Raw genomic sequence first — 11,212 nt, forward strand, 5'->3', positions numbered from 1 at the left:
GCCACGCGAGAAAGGTCCATTAAAAAATGGGTGGTTGTTTTTTTCGTCACCCTTCTTTGTAATAAGATTCTCAAAATTAGTTTCCAGAAGGTCAATTTTCTTATTGCTATGTATCTCCTTTCATCAAGGCACTGCCACAATATCCCATTGATACTTTATCATTGGTTCATTTAATAATAATAATATAATAATATAATAATAATACCAACACAACGACAACAACCACAATACTTAGTCTTATATAGCGCCATTTTCCATTTCTGTCCAATGTCCGCTTTTACAAATACAATTCCACACTTAAAATATGTGGTACAATAGTACTCACAATATATCGATGTTAAAATATATATACATTACCTCATTTTCCTAGTTAGAACGCAGGCTTTCACCAACGTAGCCCCATCATTACATTAAAATAGCGCTATAATGATTTGTTTTTGAAATATATTCAGCACACCCTAATTGGCTGATAATACATTTGAGATTTACCGTTGCCACACTGATTTGGTTGACTACTGTGTTTATCTTGGAATAATTTTTGCAAGTCATCGCAAAACGTAAAAAACTTGCAAGCATTTGATTCAAGAGTCTTGTGGGTGAAAGTCGCATGCTGAAATAACTTCTAATCGCCGGGGGGGGGGGGGGGGTGGGGTGGGGGGGTGTGGGGGGGGGGTGGGTGGGTGTGGGGTGGGGGGTGGTGGGGGTGGTGTTGGTATTTTCCTCTGTCTTTTTTATTATCTTTTTTTTTGTTCGCCTGTTTTTTTTTCCTTTTTTTTTCTTTTTTTTTTTCTTTTTGTCGGTCTTTTCCTATTTTTTTTTTTTTTTGTTTTTTTTTCTTTGTTCTGTTTTTCTTTTTCTTTTTTTTATTTTTGTTTCTCTGTTTTCTTTTTTTTGTTGAATTTGGTTTCCATTCTTTTTTTTTTTTTTTTGTTTTTTTCTTTTTCTTCATCTTTGTATTTTTTCTTTTTTTTTTTTTTTTCCCTCCATCTTCCCTTTTCTTTTTCTTTCTTTCCCCTTCTCACCTCTCCCCCGCTCTTCCCCTTTATTCCCTCTCCCGCTCCCCTTCCTTCCCTTCTGCACTCCCTTTTCAGAGCAATATCCTAAAACCATACCCTTTTTCCCTGGTTGTGCAAAATGGATCCCTGTTTCAGTAGAGAGAGCTTGATTTCACACATATACCCTGTCCCGATCGGAGCGATTTTTATATCCTGTATAAGCGAACGGCGTTAGTCAGACCTGGTATAGCTATATAGGGCAGTACCAACCCCTGACCCTTTTCTAATCGAAAAATCATTGCTGTCCGAATGATATAATTTTTGTCCCTGATAAGGCACCATGTTTCAGACTGTTTCATTCTCCTAGAAATAAGATTCTTTATTATCCAACTTTTGAAGTTAGAGTAAAACTAATGCAGAAGAAAGCCTAGAGCCTAAGTTAACTTGTATAGTAAAAAAACAGTTTGAAAACTAGTTCAAAAAAATTGTTTGAAGCCAGCTTCTTTTTGGTAAAAAGTAAGCTCAATTGTATAATAATAACTTATTAGACATTTAAATTATTAGTAATATATATATTATTTCGTGTGAGATCTGTATGAGGATTTAAAACCTCATACAGATCTCACATGAATATCATATATTACTTAAAAATGTCTAGATTAATGCTTCTTTTTTAGAGTAAAAATTTTAAACATTAAATGTAATTTGGCCGAAATATTTCAAAGTCAACCTTATGCAAATCAGGGCGAATTCTGTATCAGGGTTTACAGATACCTTCACGGTAGTGATTTTGTATTGTTCTAAGGTCATTAATTATTCATGATTTTTTTATGGGTAGAATACTAGTGGACATTTTGTTCTCATCTTTGTATTTTGTTGTGCCCTATTTGGCTGGGCAAAATACAGCAAACTCAAAATCATATCGATTTATATTCTACCCTAAAATGTCTAATAAGATCTATTTATTTGAGTTGTATTTATATTGATGAAATGATACTCTAGGGAATGACATGTGATCTGAAATGAAAAATACATCACCCTCAAAATTAAACGTTTTTACCTTTGCACATGAATCCAGTGACTGGTGATGTCAAGGGCAACCAGTGTTTGGAAAATGAAAAGATAGGATGGATAGAAGACAGACAGCATCATCAACAAACATGTTGTCACACACCTAAGACAAGATTAATTATGATTACAGTTTTAGTTTTTATATTAGGGAGCGTAAGCATTGACTTGGAAACACACAACGACGATGGAATAAAGACATCAGGGATGAAACCCCTGGATCAAGGAATTTGTTTTTAGCAGGATAATTTAAAGATAACTAGAGATATAATAAAAAGCAAGAGTAACTTGAATTTTTGTGTGATTAGTTTACAACTGGAAATTCCATTGCCAATAAAGACAAAATTACTAGTGCACTCGTATAGACATGTTCAGTACCTTAAACACGCAACAATCCGACTTCCAGTTGTCGTTGCCGTGTGTTTCATCATCCATGCTTAAGCTCCCTATTACCGATATCTATGTGTGCAATTGGATGTTATGTCTTTCCTTTGGAAGTTGGTTAAATGGGCTGCAATTCAATAAGTGTTACATCTCTTGAGTGATCTCTCGTAAATCACAAATTGAAAATGTCTTTTGACATACATATGGTGCACGTACCTATCTGTCAACATGTCAAGGAATGCACCAAACTTTGTACCTATTGGACAATTAACCATTAATATTACAGTATAATTATAGATTATAATGGATACATAATTGTAATATATTTACACAAGATTTTATGCTTTAAGGAGCTCTGGTCACAATATGACATTTTTCAAAGCTTTATTTGTACTTTTCCTAGCATAAAAAACCAGTTTTGAGTTTAAAATTACCACTATGTTCCTTGATTACAGACTCATTTACACAGGGTTAGCCTCTGTGGTATCTGTGTTTAAATATTCACAAATACCAATGGTAAAGTAAAGTTCATAACTTTAACACAAACACTTTGAAATATTGACGGACCTTGACTGGAACATGTGAACATTCTGCACAAAATCGAGGGTAACTCTGTGTAAATGAGTTCTTAATCAAGAAATACAGTGGTAATTTGGAACTTGAAAATGGTCTATTTCTCCTGTGCTGACATTATTTACATACGAATATAATTCATTTCAATATGCTTGACAAAAACCTGTATTCACATGCTTGACAAAAACCTGTATATTTGTCGGGTATAGTGCTTACTTTGGTTGAAGTATCTTGCTGCATGACCATCAACTGCATCCAACAACCCACTCACTATGTAAGCCACTGTTGCCTTGACATAATCAAACGGCATGTAGTAAAACGAAGCAAATGCCAATATAATTCTTAAATAGCCTGTGAACATCAAGATAAATTGTTCATTGACTATAGACTCAATCCACTTGGACATAATTTTGATCCATATTCAGATAAATAGAGGATATTGCATGGGCGAGCGGAGATACGAATTTTATCTTCGAGTGTTCAATTGATATCTCACGAGTGAGCGCACTCCAAGCGGCCATGTAATGTTCTGTTTATTATATAGACATCGATGGAACTTCAATAAAACAAAAGCTCAAAAATTCTTTATTAAAATATGTTACTATGTCAACAGCGATATCTTCACATGTGAAAGATATGGTATCTTCCACTGGTGAAAGATATCAAGTTTTCGACACTAGAGAAAAACTGGTATTTCTTCGATATCTATATGATAAAATGTAATATCAATTCCTTGAGTATCATTTCTTTGTCTGCTAGCTAGAAGGGCAACTTATTTTCTGGTGGCTAAATAACCTATCTTTTTACCATCACAATACTTACCAATCACACGTGTGAAATATTACAATTTGTCATTGCGATAAAATAGGGTTTCAGTGGGCATTAACCAAAGTATTTTTATGACATTTTCAGAACAGAAAAAGTTTTCAAGGGAGCGTACCTATGGAGTGTCGTAGAAGCACCTTGATCAATGTCCATCAAAACTCAGAAACCAATTTTTTTCTGTGTGATTGGAAGGTACTGTAATTGTTATCAAATTTACATGAATTACTTTTCCCCCTGGGGGGGGGGGGGGTACTCCCATATATGAACTATACGGGGATGATCCGCTGAACAGGGTATGGTTTTTCGAGCTTCTTGTCATAAACAGGGTATGCAATTTCACTCAAGGTCCAAATTCTTCCTGAGTTTCTTGTCATATTCAGGATTTCTACTTTCGTATTGACTGAAACTGGTTACCATGGTCGTAAAAAAATGATACGTGAGATGACATGATAATTGAAACAGGAACTCAGTGCAATTAATTATATCTTTTGTCATAAACAGGGTCTACAAATACGATTTTCTTTTGTCATAAACAGGGTACCCCTTTCAGAATCCCAGCGGAACACCCCTACCCAAATTCTGGTGGAGTACCCCCCCCCCCGGGACTTTTCCCTTCTGCATCTTCATGCAAATGGTTAGAATAAGTAAAACAAATTTGAATTCAATACAAATAAAAACCACTTCAAACTTTCCCAATTTGCTATTTTCGGTATTCACCGAACAGAAATATGGCAACCAACTTGAATAACTATTGTTCTACACTAACTAGCGACTGACTAGCCTTGTGTGCACGTGGAAACATAAAAGCGTTTTCACATGTATGAAAGGCTAGTCAATCATTAGTCGGTGCAAAACAACAGCTATTTAAATTGGTCGCCATATTTTGATTTGGGGTATGCTCTTTCCCAATTTTTTATTTGCATTAGATTAAGATTAAAATTGTCACAGTCATTGTTGTTGAAGGAATAAGCACCAAAACCCCAGACCATTCCTACCCATCTCCCAAACCTCCCAACCCCTCCCCCCAGTTGATTGGACAGATGCTGTTATTCCTGAAGACGATGAAAAGGCCCACAAAGTTATTCACTTTCAAATAAAATCGAAATATCAGTGAATAACTTACCTATCAGGTTAGGTATAAAGAGAAACACTCCCATCTTCCTCAATGAAACAAGGTTTTACGTATTTTTTCAACCAAGATGTCACGAACTCCTTGTCAAGATGGAAGATGCCCAAAGAAATGACGAAAAACGGTCCTATTAAATGCTAAAGAAACCAGAAGGGACCCTGAGCAAAAGAAATTTCAAATTTTAAGCTCTTTCACTCAAAAAAGGTCGAAATACTTAGCGAATGCTTCAAAAAAATGCAAATAATTGAGGTAAATATTTAACTTGTCGACGAGCTGTGTCTTCTTAGAAGTTTATTCTCAGCTGCTGTTAATTTGACCAATCAGAATGAAGTAATTCAGGCACCTGATCGAATCGAACCAATCAGAGAGCACGAGATGGAAAGCGCTTCGTGGACCGCCTCTTTCTCTGTTGTATTTTCTCAGCGTGGAAATATTTCATCAATCTCTCTAAAAAGATCCAAATAATACGGAATTAAGATGCCCGATGAGCAAGACAGCAAGCGTAAAAAACAAGTAAGAGTATGGACTGATGGCTGTTTCGATATGGTGCATTTTGGACACGCCAATGCGCTACGCCAAGCCAAGGCAATGGGAGATTACCTGATTGTAGGTGTTCACAGCGATGAAGAAATTGCTCATCACAAGGGTCCCCCCGTCTTTAACCAAGAAGAGCGGTACAAGATGGTCCGTGCAATCAAATGGGTTGATGAAATAGTTGAAGATGCTCCTTATATCACAACTCTAGAGACAATGGATTCTCATGGTTGTGAGTTCTGTGTTCACGGTGATGACATCACTTTATCAGCTGATGGCACAGACACATATCAAATAGTGAAAGACGCTCGGAGGTACAAGGAATGTAAGAGGACTGCTGGGGTATCCACTACTAATCTAGTGGGACGTATGTTGTTGTTGACCAAAGATCATTTCGATAAAGGAATTCCTATAAGCGCCTTAGACCCAGAACAAGTCAGCAGTGCCAGTTCTGACTCAGCAGCTAAGAGCCCCTGGACGTGTGTTTCTCATTTTCTCCCCACCACCCAAAGAATTGTTCAGTTTTCAGATGGGAAGGAGCCAAATCAAGAAGACAGAATTGTCTACGCAGCAGGTGCATTTGATCTTTTCCATGTTGGTTTTCTGGATTTCCTGGAAAAGGCCAAAGCAGAGGGTGACTATCTGATTGTTGGTTTACATACTGACCAGGTAGTGAATCGCTACAAGGGTAGTAACTACCCAATTATGAACCTGCACGAGAGGGTGCTTAGTGTTCTGGCCTGCCGATATGTTGATCAGGTCATAATTGGTGCACCTTACAGGGTATCTGAGGAATTAATGAATCAGTTTAAGGTAAACATTGATCATTTTATCCTTCCTACCCTGCCTAACTTTATATTAAAATAAATGCCTGATGTGGTAGGTTGATGTAGTTGTTCATGGGCAAACTCCCATAATGGAAGATCCCAATGGCAATGATCCCTATGAGATTCCTAGAAGAATGGGAACATTCAAGATCCTTGATAGCACTAGTAACATCACTACAGCTGACATCGTTGCAAGAATCATTCGTAATAAGTAAGTATCTATTTTATGCTATTGCTTTCTTTTTACTCCATGCATTCTCCAACCAGGACTACTCTTGATAGGTGCCTGTGAAGAGAGAGACTCAGCTGTGGGGGGGGGGGTTGGGCTACAGCTTTACCAACCCTACGATAACATGATATAAAATGATGGCAGTAACTTAGTTCCACTATGTTGTTCTTGTCTTACAAAGTTGACAATCATGATGTACCCACATGCAGCATTCCAGCTTGTAACAATCAGAAGCAAACAAACTTCAATAAGCAATGCACAACTGAGTCTGATGTATTTATAATAATCCATAATTCTCGTTTAGGTTGAAGTATGAGGAAAGAAACAAGAAAAAGGAAGCAAAAGAACGGGCTTCTTACGATGCATTACAGCGACAAATGGAAGCTCTTGAATCCTCTAAGGAGAATAACAAAATAGTTTAAGCACTAGCTCCTTCCACCCTCAGTGTTGGTTGTACCTTTAAACAGATAACTTTTTTAATAGATAAATACCATATCAATTTGGTTGTTAATTCTAATTATTATTCACATCAAAATCCATAATGTTCGAGGATTTTTTTACCATACTAACTAAAACTGGCATTTTACATTATTTTTATTTTGAGAAGGAATAGGGGATGGGTGGTGAGGATTTAGTATTTTATGGGTTGATTTCCATAGGTTTGTATTCTACCTAATCTCAAAATTTCTTAGTGTTTCTTGCCCCCATGTAAAGAAAGTTTATTGTGATGGCTTTCATTGAATTTTAATGTTAACCATTTTGGAATGCCAAATTGTTTATTGTCAATTTTTGGGAGGGGTAGCTGTGAATAAAATATGTGAACAGGGCTTGTGCTACTCCTTAAACTCCTTGAATTTAATTCACGTTTTCAAGGGCACTTGAAAAGCTCTTGAATTTTACGATTTCAGCAAAACTCCTTGAAATCTTCTTGAATTTTTGCTTCAGTCATTGCTTGCATGGTTCTGAAATAGATCTAGTCAGAAAGATCGGAAAACATGAAAGTCGGCCATGACAGTGCAACCACTGTGTAAAACTTTGGAATAGTTAGCTGAACATACTTCTTGAAAATTCATTTTTGGGTCCTTGAATAGTCCTTGAATTTTAAATGGTTACCTTACCATGAACCCTGTGAGAAATAATGCAATTATTTGTGGTAAATTTGTTGGGCAAACTATTTACTGTGACCTTACAAATGGTGGGTAGATAAATGGATATCTCTGTGGAATATTTTGATGACGGACATAAGACAGGTTTAAAATCACTAATTTATTTGCATCAGTGAGTGTGAAAGGAGATATTGAGGTTAGCCTTATCGTGAATATCTCCTAGGATTGAATTAGAATATAGTACTTGGTTTTTACAGAGGGAAGAAAACTGGAGAACCCGGAAAACCCTAGAAGCACAGGAGAGAACCAACAAAAAGCTCAACTCACATTCAACACCAAGCTTGTCGGGACTCGAACCCAGGCCGCAATTGGTGAGAGGCGAGCGCTCTCACTGCTACACCACCCATGCTTCCCATGAAATTAATCATAAAATTTTGGGTAGATCAAAAATGCTATTTGATTTTCATGGGCAAAATTGCATATCTTGTTTCAAGTTGGCTCCTAGTCAAAAGGAGATGATCCACAAACATTTCCAATTCCGCTAATGGTTTTTCAGGGCACTCTGTACGATTTTTAATTTGTAAAATTATTATTAAAAAATGCAATGCAATAATAATGATTATTATTAACAGATAGTAGTAATTAATCTACTAGAGCACATGCAGCAAAACCATGCAATAAAAACAAAGTTGATACTGACAAATAGTACTATTGATTGATTGACGAACTTCACCATGCTAAAAAACATAATGAGTTAATTAGCATATGCATATAAGTATGGTAGGGATACTGCAACAGCGTTGGCCAATTTCTGTATGCCCAGTTAATAGAAAAGTACTTTAGTGACTCATAGTTGCTATGACTCAACAGAACATTCATTACACAAAGACAAATAACACAAGAGACCATTTGTGTCTGGTTGATAGCAACTATTAGTCACTAAATAGCTACTATTTTCTCATTGATGGTTTTCAACCATTCCCAAGAGAATTAAATAACAAAAGACATGGCAGCCATGTTGGAAGGGCTAAAGAGTATAAATTAGCTCATAAATGAAGTTAGCAATATTTATAACAAGTTGAAATGAAATTCACTTTAGGGACTGGTCATAAAATATAGGGGTGTCTTCGCCCATTATAAAATGATGCTGAAAATGTGATGACCCAACCCCAGTTTAGAAGCAATATTGCAGATGACCCACCCCTGAAAGAAGGATCCACTGATCAGATTTACCTATATTCAATCTAAATCCCAAAAGAATGTTCTTGGTTGCACACGTCTGCCACTTCTTGTAACATTGACTGTTTCGGCTTCTTCTTTGTCTCTGTCAGCGTCTTCCCCACTATCAGTAATTCCTATTTCATGAGTAACAATGTAAGTTTCTTCGTCGCTATCCAAATCTTCAGTATCCTCATCAGGTTCCTCACATGAATTATCATCATCTTCAGTGTCCTCGCGTGAAGTACCATCTTCTTCATGCTCTTCCTCTGTTGTACTTGTCGTAGTATTTAAAAGCTGCATAGACAGCCAAGCATTTATTACTTGGACTTTCTCACTTTTGTACATTTTGCGCTTGAGCAAGTTGTGCTTTTTTAAAAAGAGGTCCAAGATTACAACCCTCTGCTTCTTAAGCATTCTGCTTTCTTGCATGTCTTTCCAGTCATAGTCTTCGCATGCTTTAAGTTTCTCTGCTTCCTTAATTTTTTCTTTTCATTTGCCCTTTTAATTTTTCATTCGAAGGTACTACAGATGTTCTACATACTTCCTAACCAGATCCTCTGCAACTGCAAATTCCCTTGAGAAATTCCGATGATGACAATTATAATACTCTATTTCGTATTAGAAAACTCATTAATAATTCATGAAGAAAACACAATAGAAATCATGACCATGAAGGTGATTTTATATCTGATATAGATTCATCTTCATTTGCATAAACTTTAACTTGGATTTTCTCTATCAAACTTGGTTCATTTCGTAAAGAATTCTGTACAATACGAGAACATACATCATGAGTTTTCTAAGCCGTTTAATAAACTCGCAGATCGTGTCTTATCGGGTCTAAAACCACTCGGCTGCGCCTCGTGTTTTATACCCGATAAAACACTCCTGCTCGTTTATTAAACAGTACATGGCCCACCCTTTTTAGTTGTCAAATTTTATCAGCCCACCCCAATGAAGGAGTTCAAAATTATGTGACCCACCCCCTGAATTTGCCCCCCGCCCACCCCCCATACTTTATGATACAAATAAAGTATAAAATACAAGTAAATACCTCGAATAACAAAGAGTTTTGTCATAACGTGTTTTATTTGTTAGAGCCTTGGTACTTTGATCTTGGTCAAATGATTTATAATTTGGGCAACTGAACTGTTTTTGTACCAACCCCTCTCCCCTAAGGTAAAGATCTCAAATTAATATAATTTTTCTTCTTTCTAAGGATTTCTTCAGGATTTGTTGGATCATATTATAACAAAGGTCTGCGGGATTCCTATGTTTGGGGGTAAATTCCTATCAGGGGGTTATCGAGGAATTCCCAAAATGAGGTAGAGTCTCTCTCCACCAATCTGACCAATAACAGGGGTCACAGGCACCTTAGAACTCCCATGGACAACCCCTTTCCTTGGAATATAAAGCCCTCAATTGAGATGGGTCGATTTGGCATTGCATTGCATTGTGGCACTGCTTTTAAGAGCACAAAATAAACACTAGCTTGGAAATCAGTTCCACAATGCAATGTAATGCAAATGATTCAAGCCGTTATGTTGGAAGAATTTGAAAAAAGATATTTTTAACAAATTCTGTTACATCTTCTAACACGGCGACCATGGCTTTCGTTATTTTACTTGGGAATGATTGCAAACCAAGAATGGCTTTTGCGTCAGACCCTACAGAATGCATGCCATGCCCGCAGATGAAAAGCCCGTGTCACGAACGTGGACATGACACGGCAAGACATACGCCAGACCAATCACATTGCGCGAGAATTTACTCTCCATCCAATCAAATACCCGAAACACGCGGGCGCGGACACGATCAAGCTAAAACACGACACTGCCAGACCAATCACATTACCTGTTATCCTATCATTATCGCGCTTCATGGCACATAGGGCTATAGAACATTCACATTGCCAAGGGAAAAAAACAGCCAATCAAGGCAAGTAAAGGCACGGCAAGGCACACATACGGCATGCACTGAGCTTTCCACAGCCTGCAGTACGAAAATTGTTCTATTACGTACGGTGGTCCACAGGGGACAGCTGCAAGCAAATAAAAGCAAAGCAAAACTTGGCGGCGCTACATAGCACTTCTGAACTATAAAATATCGCGTTCGCCAAATTGGCCGCCATCTCCGATTTGCTAAACACTCTGCTAGTTCCAGTTCTTCCTTTACCATGCGTGCGCAGAAGTTCTTAGCAACGTTTGTTTTATTTTGTCATATTTTGCTTTATTTTCTAAGTAACTTTTGAATTATTTGCCGCAGCTTTTACCGATTTGCAGCAAATTGTACTTGTTTCCAACTATCATTCGATTGCAGCT

General features: G+C 37.1%; 2 protein-coding genes across 2 annotated transcripts; one reads left to right on the forward strand and one right to left on the reverse strand.

Annotated features, from left to right (window-relative positions):
* Nucleotides 1–106: 106 nt before the first annotated feature.
* On the reverse strand, nucleotides 107–5,247 carry LOC148910012 (CDP-diacylglycerol--inositol 3-phosphatidyltransferase-like). Its single transcript, XM_089032492.1, has 5 exons — nucleotides 4,969–5,247; nucleotides 3,237–3,371; nucleotides 2,664–2,703; nucleotides 2,056–2,169; nucleotides 107–131 (listed from the first exon to the last, which is right to left on the reverse strand). Exons 1-5 carry the CDS (start codon nucleotides 5,000–5,002, stop codon nucleotides 107–109), a joined length of 348 nt encoding a protein of 115 aa, XP_088888618.1. The 5' UTR covers nucleotides 5,003–5,247.
* A 115-nt stretch (nucleotides 5,248–5,362) lies between these two features.
* Nucleotides 5,363–7,391, forward strand: LOC148910013 (ethanolamine-phosphate cytidylyltransferase-like). Its single transcript, XM_089032939.1, has 3 exons — nucleotides 5,363–6,321; nucleotides 6,392–6,546; nucleotides 6,869–7,391. Exons 1-3 carry the CDS (start codon nucleotides 5,452–5,454, stop codon nucleotides 6,984–6,986), a joined length of 1,143 nt encoding a protein of 380 aa, XP_088889065.1. The 5' UTR covers nucleotides 5,363–5,451; the 3' UTR covers nucleotides 6,987–7,391.
* The last annotated feature ends 3,821 nt before the right edge of the window (nucleotides 7,392–11,212 follow it).

This window comes from Actinia tenebrosa, unplaced genomic scaffold (assembly GCF_029948245.1).
Source record: "Actinia tenebrosa isolate PJP-AT-01 unplaced genomic scaffold, QUT_ActTen_1.0 PGA_scaffold1__47_contigs__length_23844297, whole genome shotgun sequence".
Classification (NCBI taxonomy): domain Eukaryota; kingdom Metazoa; phylum Cnidaria; class Anthozoa; order Actiniaria; family Actiniidae; genus Actinia; species Actinia tenebrosa.

Bases quoted from the DNA above. Each gene is read 5' to 3' on its own strand.
- LOC148910012 (XM_089032492.1), bottom strand. From the start codon at position 5,002: ATGGGAGTGTTTCTCTTTATACCTAACCTGATAG. The intron at 3,372-4,968 runs GTAAGTTATTCA...TGATGTTCACAG, and splicing joins CTTTATACCTAACCTGATAG to GCTATTTAAGAATTATATTG. The intron at 2,704-3,236 runs GTAAGCACTATA...ATTGTCCAATAG, and splicing joins AGCAAGATACTTCAACCAAA to GTACAAAGTTTGGTGCATTC.
- LOC148910013 (XM_089032939.1), top strand. From the start codon at position 5,452: ATGCCCGATGAGCAAGACAGCAAGCGTAAAAAACAAGTAAGAGTATGG. The intron at 6,322-6,391 runs GTAAACATTGAT...CTGATGTGGTAG, and splicing joins AATTAATGAATCAGTTTAAG to GTTGATGTAGTTGTTCATGG. The intron at 6,547-6,868 runs GTAAGTATCTAT...ATTCTCGTTTAG, and splicing joins GCAAGAATCATTCGTAATAA to GTTGAAGTATGAGGAAAGAA.